The following is an 18,952-nucleotide window of genomic DNA, read 5'->3' as shown; positions in this document are numbered from 1 at the left end:
TCCCCCCTCACTCCTCTCCCCCCAGGGCCCCTGCAGCATCTCCTCATCTTCCTGAGGCCTTGAGCAGAGTGGTGCTTCCTACTTATCTCATCCCCACCACTGCTGAAGGCTACGTTGCCATGGCAACCCAGGCCCACTGAACCATGTTATAAACCTGTTTCTATAAAGAGGAACACTTAGCTGTCTGGAGAGTCCTTCTAAAGGGGAGCAGAGAGGCAATTACTCATGGAGGAAGAGCAAACCTGCATATTTCAGACCTTCCAGTGCGTACGTGTCCCTCCGGTGGAGATGGAACCCTGAGGTGTGCACTGGGCCGGCTTACGGACAACGGGAAGCAAGGACCTTCCTGGGCTCTTCGTCTGAGCTCTCGCTGTCATGGCCCCCTTCACATCTCTCTCCACCTTTGTCCCCCTCCTTCCTAATTCCTTCCTTTTCCCTCCCTTCTCCATGTGCCTGCCTGCAAGGTGACCCCTGGGATGGACTACTGCAAAAGCCTCGTCCTTGACTCACCTTCCAGCCAGTCCTCTGAATGGCCAAAGGGGCCTTTAAAGAAAGTCCATCAGACCCCCTCACTCTCCATCTCACAAGGGGATGGCCAGGGACTGTGGCCACCTGCTTCTCCCCCATCAGCCCCGACCTTGTCCCCTTACCCTCTGCAGTCCCGCTCACTATGGGCTGCTTTTTCTTAAAGACATTCAAGCCTCATCCTCTCCCGACACCCATCACTCTCTGTGTGTCCTAGTTCCCTGCTGAGTGCTTCACAGCACGTGCACCACCTGCATGCACAATCTCTGCTTATTTACTTCTTCCACCGCCTCCCTCTCCAGAATAAAAATAGTAATAATCTGTCTCCCTTGTTCCTGGTCATTTATCTTCCACTCAGACCTGCACCTGGCCAGGCGCAGGCTATCAACACCCTCACTCACTCACCCTCAACCCCACAGCAGGCTCTCGGTTCTATGTCCCATTAAAACCTGCACTCGTCCCTCATGGCACTGACTGTCACTGTGACCACATCACTTCTGGGTAAATACTGCTCAGTATGGGTCTCCTTGTGACTGTCCAGGACACGAGGCAGGGACTGGCTACTGCTATGTCCAGGAGGGCAGTGCCTGTCCTATGGCAGCCAACGAGTCATTATTTGTTTAACGAGTGATGGGAAAATTAAGACTCCCAGATGGCCAAGGTCTAGCTGCTAGTGAAGGTGGGCGGGGTGGGACCCTTGTTCTTCTCTAGCACTCAGGTGGTCGAGCTCTCTGACACAGAAAAATGGGGTCTGGGCCCCACCAGAAGAGCATGGATCTTGCTGCAGGCCTTGGTCAGGTGCAGTGGGGCCTCAGGAGTCTGACGGGGGGCGGGTTCCTCCCAGCCTGTGATGCTCCCCTTTGGGCTCAGGACTCACCAGGGCTTGCTCTATAAGCAGGCAGAACAGGATGGCGTTGCCCACTTCCCTCAGGCTCTGGAACACATCTGTTTTGAGCTCTGCATACTCAATGATGTCCTTCAGCTGGTGGTGGAAGAACTCCAGGATTCCTGGGGGTACAGGGGGGCCGTCAGCGGGGAAGTGACACAGCTCAGCCGGGTTCATGGGACCTGTCAACTGAGCAGCAGCCCCAGACCTGACTCAGGGACAGCCAAAAGCCAAACCTGAGGGCCCTGGGGTAAGGCTTCCTTCAGGCTCAGTGCTAGAGGAAGACCAGGAGGCGGGTCCCAATCTTTTATGGAACAACACACACACACACACACACACACACACACATTGAGCAGCCCTGGGTCTTTCCTAGTCCTTCCAAAAACTTACCTGAATTCTTAATAACGACAGACATTAACATTTATTTAGCAGTGTGAGATGCTGCGCTAAGGACTTTATCTGCAATCCCTCATTTGATACTCATAACAACACTATGAATCGGCAGTTTTACTCTCGTTTTCAGATGTGGCTCAGAGAGAGTAAGTGGCATGCCCAGAGTCACACAGCTTAGTACATGGGGCAGCTGAGACTGAACACCAGAGTTTTCGGCCCCAGCCCTTTCCTGTTCTAAATCACACTGACCCAGCAGACCGTCTTTTTTTTTCTTCTGTGAATAAAACTTTAATAATGTACAGCAGAAATTGGACAGGCTCATTCTTATATTAAAACAAAAGATTTCCTATATTACAACTTATTTACATTTGCATACTGAAGAGGTAAAGTGTCGAAGTGGCTATTTTACAATCCTTTCTAGTAAAATGTACAAAAACAAAAGTACCGAGAATGCCGTTCGGGGGCCTTGATGGCAACAAAAGAACGGGCTTGGCCTTGGTCTGTGAACCCAGAATCCAGAGGTGCAGGTTGCCCTAAGGGTCAGGGTTAGTCTCGTGGCCAAACACCACGGCTTCAGGCTGTAGTTTCTCCCCAGCCCTCTAAACTCCCAACGCTTATGGTTAAGAGTGGTGAGGGCGAGGATGGGAACTTCCCGAAAACCTGCTCAGTCTTCCCCAGGGGGGAGGAGCTGGACATACGTGTGGTGAGGACAGAAGGGCCACCTAGGGAGCAGGCTAGTGGCTTGGGAGTCCCTGGGTCAAGGAGTGTTGGCAGATCCCAGAGGCTGGTTGTGATGGGCACGGGGAGTCTAATCCCATAACCACTTAGAACCTGCCAGGTTCTGCAGGGCAGAGGTGAGGAAAGGAAGTCCCCTGATGACACAATTGGTATTCAAGGGAAATTAGTCAATAGCCAGTAAACTGGCCCAAAGCCCCCAATTCAGTCTCTACTCCACTGACTCTGAGGGAAGAATCACTTCTCTGCCCAGATGTCAAATGGCAAAAACTCCTGTTTCCGGACTCACTTTAGAAATGCCACCTGGGGCCGATGGAAGATGGAATCCTAGAGATGCTAAGCTAAAGAAGACCTTTATGAGTAAACCTTGCTCTCCCGTTTGCATCCTCGTACAGCTTCCCAGCAGGCCTGTGAGGGAGGCCCAGCCGCCATCGTTTGCCTTCCCTGACGGAAGAATACTACCGCTCAGAGGGATGAAAATGGTTGGAGGCTAGCTTCTAGCTAGTGGCAGAGGAAGGATGCAAACCCAGAGTTCTGCCAGCGTGTGGGCATTTTAGAGAAGCAGACCCTCCAAGGCAGGTGGTCAGAGTCCCTTCCCACCACGGGAGGGGTTTGCATTATTTTCCTCTCACCACCCCTGCCCCGGTTCCCCATCACCTACCAGGGGAGCCATACTCATGCCGAGGCAAGCGGCATATCTTGGGCATCACTTCGATCAGTGTTTTCACATACTGGAGAATGGTCCCCTGGAGCTGAGAAAACAAGAGCACAAAATGAAATAATCCACCATTGCTGCTCAGGTGCATCTCCAGGCTAAATGCTGGGTGTATGGGGGTTCTGCTGAAACCTGTGGGTAAGTGCGATGCTGAATATGTCCCTAAATTCACGTGTTGAAACCCTAATTCCCAATGTGATGGTCTTTGGAGATGAGGCCTTCCAGAAGTAATTAATCATGAGGGTGGGGCCCTCACAATGGGATTAGTGTCCTTATAAGAAGAGACAGGAGAGAGATGATGTCTCTCTGTCATGAGAGGATGCAGCCAGAAGGCAGTGAACTAGGAGAAAGGCTCTCACCAGAACCTGACCATGATTGCCCTGATCTTGGACCTCCAGCCTCCAGAACTGTGAGAAATAAGCATTCTGTTTAAGCCACCCAATCTGTGGTATGTTTGTTACAGCAGCCTGAGCTGACTGAGACAATAGGCTCTGTTCCCTGATAGGACAGGGCAGGTTCTCCCCTAACGATGGGCAGTAGCTCTGGTGCCTTTCGAAGGGAAAATGGGCCTTTAGAAGACAGAAGAGGGAGCTTTCTCATTAGCCCCTTGGGCTTATAGACTTTAAGGAGGGCAGTTTCTAGGCATGCTGTCCTTCCTGGAGTAGGGGGCTTACATGGGACCCAGACTAACAGCTGAAATGAAATGGGGCCAGGGAAATGTGGAGACTGGACAGTCTCTTCTTCAAGCAGGGAAAACCCATAGCACACTTATCCCTCGTGTTCAAGGCAGACTTCTTTAATCAATTCACATTTTCTGGATTGAGCGTCACAGTTCATAATCCATGGCTCTACACAGCTGCTACCAGAGAACTAGAGTTAGCCAGTGAATCCTGCTTGCCATAGCCAACATGGTTATACATTACTTTTTTTATTTCTCTTTCATCAGTTCAAATTTTCGGGAAAATCTTGTTTCACCCTTGCTTTAACATGTTCCGGGGAATCAAATGAAGGTTCAGATGACCATACATGGGGCAGAGACAGAATGGTGATAAAGGCATTGGCTTGAGGCCAGTGCAGTATTGGTAGTAGAATTTAGCAAGAAATCCCAAGGGGAAGAAGCATGGTGACTGATTAGAGATGTCTGCCAGCGGCATGGGAGGCGAAAATGGTAGCATCCATGCCATAGGTATACCATGCAGAAATTAGACAATATGGCACAGGAGGGGACTATAAGCAATCATTACTAGACCTTGAAGGTCAACGTCAGGATTGCTGAGTTCAGTCCTCAAGCACAGGGAGTAAGCTCAGGGTCAGACAATGAGAGGCACAGGCACAAGTCAGAAGGACCACAGAAATGTAACAGAGCAACAGGTAAGAGGAACCAAGGGATAATGGGAAAGGTCTCTATCTACAGACACAGCTGAAGTGTCTTGATTTCAGATCCGGGTAAAAGGTGACAGCAGATCTTGTTCCTATCAACCCCGCTAGGGCACATCCCAGGCCTCGTGTGGCCTGTCCTTACCAAGCTCTTGACGATCTTCAGCAGCTCCTCCATGACCACGGCGATGCCCTGGTAGCCCAGGAGTCTGCAGATGGTCTTAAAGTGAGGGGGCCCCACGAAGTTCCTGTAGGAGCTGTAGATGTGGCTGTAGGCGATGTTGAGAGGCTGGAAAAGAGAGGATGTGCAAGGTGAGCGACTGAGCATGGAATGGACGCCGGCCTGTGTCCTATCCAGGTGGGAGATGTATCACTGACAGAAAGGACGTCACCCAGTGCTCTCACTGGGCGCCCCGGGGAGTATGTTTGCAAGATGCTGGCCATGGAGAGAGGTGTGGTCAGTGGCCACAGGATGGAGCAAAGTAGAAAGAACTTCCAGGCGAGTATCTTTTTTACAAAGACTCCTGCTACCCCAACTGTCCACACACACACCAGGAGTTTTACAAACCGAGCTATGGGGTGGGGGTAAAAATGACTACTTTCCTTTTCTAGAGACATTTTTGGTCCTAGAAGCTGGCTGGAAGAACCCTGTGAAAACACAATAGCAGGCTAACACTGGCTTTTTTCTTCTATTTTAGTTGTCTCTGTCTATGACAGGGCAGGATCTTGGGAAGGAACAGGCCTGGGCGTTAGGAGACCTCTGCTGAGTGCTTGGGAAACTCAGTTTCCGCATCTATGAAATGAGGGGGTGGACCAAACCAGAGCTTTCGTGACTTTATGAGTAGCCGTCCAAAGGAAAGATGCCATAGGAACTAACATGTGAAACAGGCAAAAGCAGAGCTGCTCTGTTTGGGTGCTGGTGGGGGCCTTAGGGCCCCGGCCACTGACTGGCCACCTCCATATCCTCAGGACTCCCATGACACCTTTGGTGAATAGGGGGATCTCTGTCTGAGAATATATGACCAAAATATAGGTCCCCTCAATTGCTCTCCTGTGGTTACCAGAGTTGTCACTGACTTTGTTTCAAAATGCTACCACTTACAGAGCACCTCACGCCAGGCTCCGTGAAGCCTTCCATGTGCATTCTCATTTAACCCACACCACAAACATATGGACATGGCCAATCCTCAGTCCCATTTCACAGAAGGGAACTGAGGCTCAGGGGGTAAGTAGCTTGCCCAAGGTCACAGTTCACAGGTAACTGAGCCCTGATCTGCACCCAGGTAGGTCAGATTCCAAAGCTCATGTTCCTAGCCTCTAGTTACAATGGCGGACTTTGGAACTGAATTCTATTATAAGCCATACCCATTTTTTAGATAAGGCCTCACTCCAAAGCTTAGTTCTGAGTGTAGTTTTCTTGCCTGGAATTATAAAAATCTTGAACATAAACCATGCATATACGAGACCACACCTGATTGTCTACTACCTGAAATTCTCTAGTAATTGGCTAATGAGAAGTCCTACATGACTGAACCAGGAACTGTAACGATGCATTTGGTGGACTGCAACGGTCTCAACTCCCTCCGGAGTCATGGCGGGAAGATTTAATTATGTTCGGTCTAGGTTTGGGGTTATGTTTTAGTGCAGATGAATTCTTCTAAACTTTACAAACTACGCATCATGATCACAGTGCCCTCTACTATCAAAGACACATGAATACAACTGGGAAACCCACTGGCAGCGAGGATTCGTGAGGAAGCAGAACACCCACGCATCCAGCAGGTTGAATGACAGTTCGTTTGGGAAGCCAATGCCTACATGGGGGAGGCTCAGAAAGTGACAAAGAGCAGCTCCGCACTCCATTCGGATGTGCTGTCACAGTAAACTCTGCCTGAACCTGGCGGGTGGATAGCTTGTATGTGGTTCCTAAGGATTTCTAAGTATTAAGGTGCATGAATCGTTTATGTAGAGCGGGAACTATAACTGACTTAACGCATGATGTTCATTAAAGTCGATGTTCAGCAAATCCTGGAAGTACATAAATTGTTGAGTTTGATTCAGCCAATCATGGGGGCCATTTACTGTGTGAGCAAAACAGGCCACCCAGTCTAACTGAGCTGGGTGCAGGGTGGGTGAGTGAGGCACTAGAGCACAAAATGTTAGGAGGGGCCCTCTCCCTCGATGAGTGTATCCCAGTTCTGGCTCTCTTCTCAGAGCCTCATTCTGTATTCTCCTGCTTCCATGGCTAGGGATGAGGAGTATATAGCAAACACCAAACCAACATGGCTTACCTCTGGTAGGGGAAGAAGACTGAGTAGAAAGGGGCATGAGAGAACCCTCTAAGCGATGGAAATACCCTACATGTTGCATTGGTTGTTGACTACACAGATGTATATACATTTGTCAAAACTCATGAAACTACATGTACTCTTATGATTGTGCATTTACTAGTATGGACAAGTGGTTGTATTTCCCCAGCTTCTTATGTTGAAATCCTAACCCCTATGTGTGGGACTTTTGGGAGGTCATTAAGTCATGAGGGTGGAGACTTTGTGAATGGGATTAGTGCCCTTGTAAGAAGAGACGTCAGAGTTTACCTCCCCTCCCCCCCATCCCCATGATGTGAGATACAATGAGAACAAGGCAAACCAGGAAGCGGGCTTTCACCAGACACCAGATCCACTGGCACCTTGATCTTGGACTTCCCAGCCTTGAGGTAATAAAGAAATTTTAAGCCACCCAGTTGATGATAATCTTGTTATAGGAGCCGGAACTAAGTGCATTTTACTATATACGATTATGTGTCCATATAAAAGTAAATAAAAAAACCCACTGGGCTACATCATGGCCTAATTTACTTCCCAACATTTGTTTTCAAAGATGAAAAAACAACAACCTTAGTTTAATTTCCTCTGGAAGAGGGCTGCAGCCCGAGCCTGCACAGGCACGAGGGAATGGTGACCTGGCTCTGCTCATGGCCCCAAGGGGCACTTGACAGGGTGCATGGGCTGCCATAACTCCCTTCCATTCCTCCCCACACACACCACGCACTCTGGGCCTCGCCTCTGAACCCAGTAAAGCTCTGAGCACTTTTCCTTCATCCCCTTTCAAATCCTACATAATAAAAGGGTAATATGCAAATCAACCGAACAGCAGAACAACCAACAGTTGATTGCTTGCTATGACGAGCACTGACCACCAAGGGGCAGACGCTCAATGCAGGAGCTGCCCCCTGGTGGTCAGTGCGCTCCCACAGGAAAAGCGCCATTCAGCCAGAAGCTGGCTCACGGTTGGCGAGCGCAGCTGTGGTGGCGGGAGCCTCTCCTGCCTCTTCTGCAGCCGGACATCCCCCGAGGGCTCCCAGACTGCGAGAGGGCACAGGCCAGGCTGAGGGAGCCCCCCACTCTGAGTGCACGAATTTTGTGTGCCAGGCCTCTAGTATCCTATAAAAGGCATTTCTGAGCAGCAGGGTGATTTCCAATGGCTATCCCTGGAGGAGGCAAAAAACAATCAGCTACTTTATTTCTTCTGTCTGATTCCATGACTTCTTTTTTTGCTTTGTCTGAGTCTATAAACAGGCATGGGCACCCCTGACTTCAAATCCCAGGTCCATAAATTTACTAGCTAGATGATCTTGAGCAAATTACTTAACCTCCCTTAGCTTCGGTTTTCCCTAAGTAAAGATAATGCAATTTCCAATAGGGCTATTGGGAGGTTTTAATGAGATAACAGACAGAAAACACTGAGCCCGGTGCCTGACACTCTGCAAGCACTCATTGCAATAGCAGCCATTCCTAATGCTTTGTTTGATAATTTGGTAAGTAAACCAGGGAAATACAGTGTCCCGGTCAAATCCCCCCCGCCCCCTTCCCCCCAGCAGTCATGATGCTCTGAATGTAAAGAGGGGAGGAGTGCATACATGGGGTACAATTTTACACAACACAATGGATGTCCCACAGAGGACACAGCTGGGAACCAGCTGCTGAAATGCACCCCAAAATGAAGATTTTGCTTAAGATTTACAACATTATAAAAGTGAGAGCTGTTCAACAACAGACTGCACTGGGTAGGAGCTCTCACTGCCGCAAGTGTCTGGGCGGAGGCTGAGAAACATGGCTCAGGGTTGCTGGAAGGGGACCTGCCTGGGATTGAGCACTGGAAGAGATGGGATTAACGCTCCCTTCAGAGGTGCAAGCTCCAGCGAGATCTTCCTGGATGCCCATCCTCCCTGGCAGTCTTCTTAACCCCACCCAAGGAGCTTCTAGGACAGCGATGGCGAACCTTTTGAGCTCGGCGTGTCAGCATTTTGAAAAACCCTAACCTAACTCTGGTGCCGTGTCACATATAGACATTTTTTTGATATTTGCAACCATAGTAAAACAAAGATTTATATTTTTAATATTTATTTTATATATTTAAATGCCATTTAACAAAGAAAAATCAACCAGAAAAATGAGTTTGCAGGTCATCTCTGACACGCATGCCATAGGTTCACCATCACTGTTCTAGTACCAAGTCTTCCTTGGCACTTGCTGGCAAGCGCGCGCGTGCGCGCACACACACACACACACACACACACACACACACACAAAATATATATAGGATTCAACAGCCCTCCCCAGTTCTAGACAGAAGAGAGGAAAATTTTGGAATTGTTTTACCACACAAAAGGGTTTTAAAAAATCCCCCTCGTAGGCCTGCTCAATGCAGACAGGCAGCCTCTTGTAGACGTTCTTACATCAGCCTTGGATTCTGGTCTAGACCAGAAGTTTAAGCTTCAGTTGATGACTCAGGCCCAGGAAGGACCAGAATGAATGGAGCAGAATTCAAATCCTTCTACATGAACACGCACCCCTCACCCCCAAAATACACCACACCCATGCAAGAAGAAGCACACACATGCCAAAAAGTCCATGCACACACACCCCCGGAGGGCACCCATCTGACCTGCTGGCTCAGTAGGAGGCTGGGCCCTATTGAGAAAATGTGGGAATATGGGAGCCTGGGCATTTTCTGAGGTTGGCAAAGAAAAACAGGAATGCAACATGACTTGAGACATTGAAACGGCTCCAAATCTCTTTTACTGAACCAGTCCTGCTAACTGACTCAGGTTACAACCCAAGGAAGGGCCCACTTTAGAAATGAATTACGATTAGGATGGCTCACTTTTAATATCAAGCTGAACAAGCTTGCACCATCCACACTGCACAAAATAATTTTATGAGATCTAAGAGATAAATTATCCTGATGCAGGAAATCAGAGCCATCGTATTAATGTGTGACATAGAGGTGCATTGTTTTAAAAAGGCAAAACAGTATTTTAAGGAGAGGGAAAAAATTATGGTTTGACCTGGCAGATCCTGGGCACTATATTATCTGTACACGGACCTTTTAAAAATTGTGATAAAGCATACATAACATAGAAGCTACTGTTCACGCCATTTTAAAGTTTGGTATATGGCCTTTTAGTCAGAGGGCCTCTTTCACCAGAGAGTAAACAGGGCTAGCCACTTTAAACAACGAGACCTATTTGCTTAGCAAACTGAATTTGCAAGCAATTTGTATCTGCTTTCTGGAATCACAATTGCTGTTTTCAGAGATCCCAAGAGGAATTAAAACTGTTTCTAATTTCCTGTTTTAGTTATAATTTCTCTAATGTTCTTCGAGCAATCTTAATATTATCAGCCACCAACACAAACACAGCTCTCTAATCCGGTTCAGAGAGCGAGCTGCAAATTCTGAAATCCCTGTAGGCAAACGAATAAAACAACACCACCAGGGAAGAGCACAGGAAAGAGGCATAAAAAACTAGTAAGTTCTGAGTTACAGGTTCAAATCTATTGCTAGGGCATGGGGATGTGCAGATGTATCTGTCTGTCCATCCCTTCTTGACGTCTAGTGAGCTGTAGGGCTGGGTCTCCAACATCTGGGTTCCTTGTTGGTCTTCTCAGCTAAGAGGCTGAAAGAGTCAAGGCAGGTGCTGTAGAGACCTCAAGAAATGATGCTCCTCTTCCTTGTCTGACAAAGTCAGTCCTTTGGAGAAGGCAAGAGGGAGAGGAGGAACCGGCCTTCCTATTCAGAGATACCATATCAACCCTCTAACACTAAATTTTTAAAGGAAACCAATGTCATCATTTTTTCCCCCATAATCGAATATAGTCATGAGGATATGTGTATAATGCTTCTCTGTTTATGAATGTTTTCAGGTAATAATTTCTTCATAACTGTCCAGGTGCATTCTGTGGCTACAGTAGCAAATTACCACAAAGGGTGGGGGGGGGGGGGCGTACAATGACAGAAATTTATCCTCTTGTAATTCTAGAATCTATCATCCAAAATCAGTATCACTGGGCCACGATCAGGTCAGCAGGTACACTTCTTCCAGACTCTCTAGAGAAGAATTCGTCCCTTGCTTCTTCCAGCTCTGGTGGTAACCAGCGTTCCTTGTGTTGTGGCTGCATCACTCCAATCTTCCAATGTCTCTGCTGAGATCTGGTCTTCTCCTCTGTATGTGTGTAACCTCCCTCTTTTTTTTTAATATATATTTTTATTTCAGAGAGGAAGGGAGAGGGAGAGAAACATCAATGATGAGGAGAATCATTGATTGGCTGCCACCTGTACAACCTCCACTGGGGATCAAGCCCACAACCTGGGTATGTGCCCTGACCTGGAATCGAACCCTGACCTCCTGGTTCATAGGTCTATGCTCAACCATTGAGCCGGCCGGGCACACCTCCCTCTTATAAGGATATTTGTGATGGCATTTAGGATTCATCCTGCTAACCCAGGATAATCTTCCTACCATATGATCCTTCACTTAGTCACCTCTGCAAAGCCCTTTATCCAAAACAAGTAACATTCCCAGGTCCCAGGATCAGGGCCTGACATCTCTGGGGGCCATTACCAGCCTACAGCACCAGGTGAGGCAGGTGCAACCATCCCCATTTAGCAGAGGAGGAATCTAAGTGAGGTGACTTGCCTGAGGGGGAATACAAGATGATATTCTGCTATATGTATAAATTGCCAAAATCATGAAACTCTCTAGATGGTGAATAAATGACGTGTATCCTGGGAGTGTAACCACGCAGACACGAGTAGGGGTGGCAGCAGCAAAGTGGGTGGCACTGCTGGTGGTGTTGTCCGCAGGGCCAAGGCAGACTCCCCAGGTCAGGCCCCGTGGCCAGAGGTTGCGCCCAGGTATGGACCCAGCTGGTTGTTACAGCAAAGCCCCTCAGGACGATGACTGAATGGGGAAGGCATTGCGGGACTAGGATACATTTCCCTGAGGTCAAGTCACACCGTGGGGCATCATGTAGCCAGTGAGGACCACACCAATACTTTCTAAAGACCAAAAAATGATCTGGAAATCACTGGTATAATTGAAAGAATGATTTGTGCCCCAATCGGCATCACTGGGAAGGTAGCTGTATGATATATTCTATATCATTTACTTTGCTTAGATAATATACTTTTAAAGTTTGGGCTCATGTGCTAATTTTGATTACTAATCAGTTGATGAAGCTTTTTTACCTTTAATATTAATCCCGACCTGAAGTGAGAGTTCTCAGGCTCGGGCAGGTGCACTTGGCCTCCAGATTCCTAAGGGAGGGTAGCATCGTGCAGGGTACAAGCCTTGCCCGTTGCAGCCTGTGGACTAACCAACTCAGGAAATGGCTCTGACCCACTGACCTCTTCTTAGTAATCACGGCTACTCTTCCAGAGCCAGCACTTTGTAGAGAGGGGTTCATCTCGCTGCTACAACACTCTAAGGCAGGCATTATTGACACCTGCATTTTACACAGGAGTTCCCCAAGGTATGAAAAGTGACGGAACTCGTCCAAGGCCACACAGGTCAGATGTGAGCCCAGCCTGGGAGGGGTCAGGGCCTGTACTCTGAGCCCTAGGTGCCAGTCAGTTTTGGACCCTTTACCGCCACCTTCAGGAAGGGCACAGGAACCCCACTCCTGGCTGATTTCCTCAGGCACTGATTTATATCTGGTGTACACAGCCTGGTCTATACCCGGGGCAGAGCCTACAACGCGGATACACTGCAGATGGGCCTCCCTGAAGGTGAGCCAGGTGCTCGTGGCTGGGATGTGATCTCCTGGGCCATTGACCTCCCTCACCGAGCATGGCACTGGCTGCCCTGGATGCTGGTGAATGGTGGTGCCCAAAGGAGCAGGCCGACCCCCGGCCAGGGACTCGGTTTCTATCCCCAGGTTCTGCCATGGCCCGAGGAATGCGGTCCCTTCTCTCAGGATCCATGAAGCCAAAGGACTTGTAAGGCCTCATATTCTGAGCATCTCAACTTCTCAATAAAATGCTCAGTGTTCAAATGGCAGCCAGAAGCATTAAAAAGAAATTCCCTTTTCCGTGGCAAAGGCTTGAGTTCTATTTTATCACTCCACAGGCTCCTTAATTGGTATTTTTATTCCCCTCAAAATAACCTTTTCAAAAGGCACCTGCAGACTAGCACACTGGCCTTTCTGTGGAGAGGATGCCTCCGCACGCTGTGGGGAGCTACCATTAGCAAGAATTACAGCAGATTGTGACAGGCCCCTGGGAGGACCGAAGCCACGGGAAAGCCACACAGCACCGCTAACCAAGGCCACGGGAAAGTCACAGAGCACGGCTAACCAATTTTTTGGTTGGGGTGGGGGTGGGGGTGGTTTCTGTGACTCATCAGGCAACTCTTTGCGATTTTTTGATTATCTCTAACATGAATCACAAGGAAACCTTCAGGGGTGCACTTGGCTACTTTGGCCAGGAACTGAGAAGAAAAAAGCTGACTTTTAACAACACATAATTTGTGTAAATAACTCAGGTTCCCATCTATCTGAGCTAGGGGTGCTGTAACAGATTACCTCGGGCTCAGTGGCTTTAAGATGACAGAACTGCATTCTCTATTTCAGCCTGCCCTCTGATCTCTCCAACAGACAGTGGTCATGTATTCTTCTAAGGTGGGGGGAAAAGAAGGGGATAGAGGCTCAGAGGCAGGGAAATGAAAAAGGGCAAGGAAGCAAAGTCAGGATTCTCTAAAGAAAAGGAACTCTGGTGAACATCCATCCCAGGAGTAGTAAAGAGTTTCTGGTGTCAACTCCAAATGATTGACTGATGGCAGTTTCTTGGAGGGTTGTGTTAAGAAGGATCTGAGGCTGTTTCTGAGCCCCAGTGGGAGGAGCGCTGTATTAGTTCTGTGTGGCTGCTGTAACAAATCACCACAAATGTGGTGGGTTTAAACAATAGAAGTCTCACATCTCTCACGGTTCTGAAGGCCAGAAGCCTGGAATCAAGGAGTCAGCAGGGCCACGCTGCCTCTGAAGGCTCCAGGGGGGAATCCTTCCTTGCACCTTCCAGCTGCTGGTGACCCCTGCGTTCCTTGGTTTATGGCGGCATCACTCCACTCTCGGCCTCTGTCTTTACACAGCTTCTTCCCGTGGCATCTTTCGGTGTGTACATCTCCCTCTCCTCTTCCTCCGAAGGACACCAGTCATTGGGTTTGGGACTGCCTCTACATCCAGTATAAGATCATGTTGAGATCCTTAACTAATTCCTCAAAGACCCTCTTCCCAAATAAGGTCACATTCTGAGGTTCTGTGTGGACGTGAATTTTGCGGGGACATTCAAACCAACCCAGAACAAGAACCACGATGGTTTAGTAAGCCTGACACAGGTTCAGGACTGGACAGGGGTAGGACCCATGTCTTCTATCTGCCACCCCATGTAGCCCATGCCCACAGCTTTACAGATGATAGAACTGAGGCCCAGAGAATAAAAGACTCTTGACCTGTGTCATATACCTAGGTAATGCCACAGGCGACCAGAATGAAGAAGAGACTGCAGAGGTGGGATAGGATGTAGGGGTGGGAGTGGGGTGAGGTGGGAGGGAGATGAAATCACTGTTTTAGTTGTGGGATAATAGAGAAGGGCATGTTTGCATTCAAAATCATTGGCCAAAGAGTATTTAGATGGGGCACCCCCCCCCCCCCGCCCAAACCCACAAAAACAACCAAACAAAAAGAACACAAAAAACCCTGAGCTAATTAGAAAATTTAGGAGCCTTGGAAGAGTTAATACCACTCTGAGGATCAGATTTGTTTGCCTTTTTTTTCTCCCCCAAATAAACAAGAGCTCCTCTCATTGGACAAAAGCCTTTCCAGACTGGTCCCGAAAGCATCCTGCGTACTTATGCCTGCTGGTTGCCATGGTGAATGATGCTGATCTGAAGAAATGAATAGTGTGAGCGTTGGGGGCGGCAGTGGGATTACTCAGACGGTGGTGAGAGAGACATCAAGGAGAGCCCAGAGCAGAGGAGGAAAGGCATCATTCCCTTAGCTCGGGTCCACCCTGCCTCTGAAGGCTACGCTCTAACTGGCATCAGCACACACGCATCAGGTAAGAGGGAAAACGGCTCTTCTTGGAAATGGAAATGGCTTTTCCTTTCCCACTCCGCTTGGAGGAGGGCCAGGCAATGGTAATATACATAGCTACGCACAGGGGGTGGACGGGGGTGTGTGTTTCCAAACAGAAGCAGAGGAAGAAAAATTAAGGGAGGCAGATTTGGTCCTAAAAGCTGAGGATGCTGTTAGCATCTTGACAGAAAGCTCTTAAAAATGTCTGCTGTGGGGAACTCAGTCTGCAAAGACAGCCTGCTGCAGAGGGGAGGCAAACAGGGGAGAAGGTTCACGACAAGAAACGGATTGCTCATCACCCCTGATGGAAGCGATTTACGAGGGCCATTGCCTCTAGGTCCTTAGTCATGAATTAAGCTCTTTCACTGTGGTCGGAGGTATATTTACAGGGATGTGTGGGGTGCTGGGTGGCGTGGATGGGTGTGCATGAGAGGGAGCGTACGTAGTCAGTCTCCTTCGCAATGACCTCCTCTGGAGGGATCCGAGCTCACACACCTGTTTTGTCCCTTTCATGCCCCATTTTTCTGGGAGGAAATTTCCAGCCACATAGGAAGAAACGATTCCCCTTCCTGAGCATTTCAGTTCACTGTCATCCTTAGAGAAGGAAAACAAGGACTGCATCTTTCTGCAGCTCACCCCCTCTGGGAACACGGGCAGGAAGACAGAAGGGGGGGGGGCAGGGAGGAGAGCAGCTCCTCCTGGAAGCCAGTCTGGCTTAATTTCCAATTCTAGTTAAAATCGGATTGTTTTCTGACTGTGTCACTGCAACCTGAAACAAAACCGTCCATATTTCATGGGAGAGGAGGAGCAGAGGACAGAGCAGGGGGAGACCTATACGTCAACATACGCAGGTTGAATATGGCTGCCCCTGGATTTTCGATGAGGGGAAATTCAGTGAGGGGGAAAAACGCAGAATGAAAAAGAAACGAAAAGGCCTGAGGATGGCGCTCCCTTCCCAAAGCCAGAGGGCTGGCAATCTGAAGACAGCTCGCTGGATCTGTCTGGTAAAACAGCAACGGGTCCTAGCACCAGCATCTCCTGTCGCAGTAACATTCTATTATTACTAATCCCAGCAACCTTGCTCTGAATATCCAGCGGTGAAGTGGCTTTGAGGCTGGTTCCTATTAGCTGAGTCATCTCAGATTGCTCATCTGTAGAATGGAAATCTAGCTCAGAGGGTGTGATGACGAATAAAGGGAACTTGTTACTGTAGGTTGAACAGCTAGCAAGAGCTGCGAGAGGGCAACGGCTTGCTAACTGATGGTTATTACCATTATTAACATTCATGGTCCCAGTAGTAATAAAGAGTAGCAGCTGTGCTGGTATGAGCAGCTGATTGTATTGATCTATGAAACTATTTCCTGGGTACCTTTGGCTTTGATAAAACAAACACAACAAGAGCAGAGGCTTTCGGGAGAAATGAGCCGCCCATGGGTGACAAAACAAATCTCTCGCCATGAGCAACGGAACTGGGAGGCAGAATGTTCTAGATGGTGGAGCTACCAGCACTTAGAGAAGATGCAAGAGGTCCAGAAGGGAAATTTAGGTGAAATACCTGCCTGGCTTGCAGGTCTCAGACCCGTGGTGACTAACGCAGGGACTCTGAGGTGGTCCCGATTCCTCCTTTCGTTGCCTTTTTTCTTCTTGTTTTTAAGGCTTGGGCACAACGTGGTATGTAAAGGATCTGAACCAGGGCAGGACGGGACTGGGGAATGTGGGCCCATCCTTTTTCGGTCTGAAGGCCACCAGCTTGGGCATGAGAGAGCCCTGATGGGACGTCTGTCCTGCCGTTGTTTAGCTATGCCTAGCTAGTAACGTTGCCTCTTGGCCTCCATTTTCTTTGTAAAATGGGGGTAATATGAGTCTCCATCTCGAATGCTCCATAAAGAGTGGCTGTGATGATCATGCATAATTTAGGGGAAGTCACTCTTCACTCTGATTCTGGTTGCAGGATCAGGATGGAAATCGAGGTGTGGAACCTTTCTTCTTCGAGAGCCATCGTTTCCTGGAAGCCCTTGGAGCCCTGCCAGGAGGACCATTACAATGTCATGTACAGGGCCAACTGGAACAACATCTTCACCGGCTACATTCGCAACAGCTTCCACTATGAGGAGAAGGTGCCTCGAACCGTCAGCAGGGTGGCCCTCGAGCATCTCGCCCCTTCCACTTTCTACTTCCTGTGCGTCAGCTGCAAGAAGATTACCTACCCCCACAAGCATCACTGCACCATGTTCTACACCCCGGATAAGAACCCGCTGGTTCCCAGAGGCTACCTGGTAAACCCCCAGCTCTCCCTGTGGGTCCTGCTGGCCATTCTGCTGGCCTGCTTCACGGCTGTGCTTGCTTTCATCTGCCTCCAGTACTGGTGCATCCGCTGCCATGTGCCACGCTGGTCTTACAGAGAGCCCCACCTAATGGAAGCCAATGGGCTGGTGAGATGGCCGCGGGACGGCCCCGCTCTTGATCAGGAGGAGGAAGACCAGCAGGGGGTCCCCCTGGTGGAAATGCCACGCAGAGATTCAGGAGCTGGAGTGGAACCGGAGGCCGAAGCCGCAGCCGACGCCGCAGCTGCAGCTGATGCAGATGCCGAAGACGACCCGGATGCCCCCGACGCAGGTGCCCCCCAGAGGGAGGGTGGTGGCCAACCTGGCATTCTGCCTCATTTTGAGGGGTGAGAGGTGGGGAGGAGGCAGCCCCTAATCTGTGGCATCAAGCCCTCCACACAGGAGTTCCTTTGTAAAAATGTGTCCATAGACTTTCCATGTCTCCCCGCAAATTCAGTGTTCTTGTGGATCACCTGGCTCAGCGACCACACTCCTCAAGCCGGAGGACTCACCCCATGCTGTGCTCCAGGAGAAGCATGGCCTCTCACGGGGGGGCCCAGTGGGGGCTGGTGCAGTTAGAAATATAAAAACCTATTTTAACATGAAAACGAATGTGAATACCTTACAATGTAGAAAGTGAAATGTGCATGACTTGACAAAACACAGGACTTCAGGGGAGCTGTGGAGGTGAAGACGGGCTCGTGAGCTACGCGGCCAGTCAGCTTCAGGCCGAAGCCCAGCCTCTGCTTTGGGGAGGCTGTTTTGGAAAAGTGGACGAAGGCTCACCCCAGCCTGTTTTCCAACTTTCAGGCAATCACATACCACCTCAGACATTACTTTTGTTTTGTTTTTTAAGCCAGATACCATCTTTACTGTTCTTAGCAAATAGTTTTAAATTGACTCGTGTTTTAAAACTTAAACTTATTTTAAAAGGAAGCTGTACATGAATCCAAACACGAATACTGACACCCTCTCGCCATAAAGAGATATAAGGATAAATAGAAATAAAATAAAATAATAAATCTGACCTAGATACTACTGCCTACTAAAGACTCCAAGTTTAAAGCCTGCTTTCTATTCTTCGATAAAAGGGGAGATTAGTAAGCATTGAAGTACGAAAGACCTATTAGCACCAATATGGAGTCTGTCTCCTCGATATAACCAACGAGGTTTGAAAGAGAAGTGGAAAGGGAGGTGTTCTTACTTTGTGAGTCCCTGGGATTTAATGCTGTGGCTGTGAACCATCTAAAATGCTGTGAGTCGGCGCCGCGATGAGAACGTTGCCTGGACCAGACTGCCTGTTCTGGAGAAGACACCTCCCAGCACCGCCTGAGCCCTTCTAAGCCCCACCTCTAGGCCTGACTGGGGGGAACGCATCTGGGTTCACCACCCTTCCTAACCCCGGGCTCCCAGCCCAGAGGACCACCTTTCCTAACAAGGCCATGTTTCTCCAGTCGGTTCCTCTTCTAAGTTCATCGGAAAATGGGGTCAAAGGTGGCCATTTTATTTGTTGTTGACACACCTCACCACTTCAGTGGCATTCTTCAGTCCTCCCTTAACCCCCTGGGGTAGAAGCGAATCTCCT

General features: G+C 49.0%; 2 protein-coding genes across 3 annotated transcripts in view; one reads left to right on the top strand and one right to left on the bottom strand.

The window, feature by feature from the left end:
• The window catches only part of CYFIP2 (cytoplasmic FMR1 interacting protein 2), an 88,236-nt gene that overhangs the window by 23,161 nt on the left and 46,123 nt on the right, over window positions 1-18,952 (bottom strand). For both annotated transcript variants that reach the window (XM_006766297.2, XM_006766298.1), the window contains 3 exons: window positions 4,777-4,920; window positions 3,201-3,291; window positions 1,403-1,533 (listed from right to left, as the gene is read on the bottom strand). In XM_006766297.2, coding sequence (XP_006766360.1) covers window positions 1,403-1,533; window positions 3,201-3,291; window positions 4,777-4,920 — 366 coding nt within the window. The remainder of the gene's footprint in view (window positions 1-1,402; window positions 1,534-3,200; window positions 3,292-4,776; window positions 4,921-18,952) is intronic.
• Window positions 14,815-18,936, top strand: FNDC9 (fibronectin type III domain containing 9). Its single transcript, XM_006766296.2, has 2 exons — window positions 14,815-15,026; window positions 16,995-18,936. The coding sequence occupies exon 2, from the start codon at window positions 17,002-17,004 to the stop codon at window positions 17,716-17,718; it is 717 nt and encodes a 238-aa protein (XP_006766359.1). The 5' UTR covers window positions 14,815-15,026; window positions 16,995-17,001; the 3' UTR covers window positions 17,719-18,936.

The sequence above is a fragment of the Myotis davidii genome, unplaced genomic scaffold, assembly GCF_000327345.1.
Source record: "Myotis davidii unplaced genomic scaffold, ASM32734v1 scaffold18, whole genome shotgun sequence".
Classification (NCBI taxonomy): domain Eukaryota; kingdom Metazoa; phylum Chordata; class Mammalia; order Chiroptera; family Vespertilionidae; genus Myotis; species Myotis davidii.
This window is presented reverse-complemented; position numbering and strand designations above follow the sequence as displayed.

Excerpts from the sequence above, each read along its gene's own strand:
- FNDC9 (XM_006766296.2), top strand. The coding sequence starts at position 17,002 with ATGGAAATCGAGGTGTGGAACCTTTCTTCTTCGAGAGCCATCGTTTCC.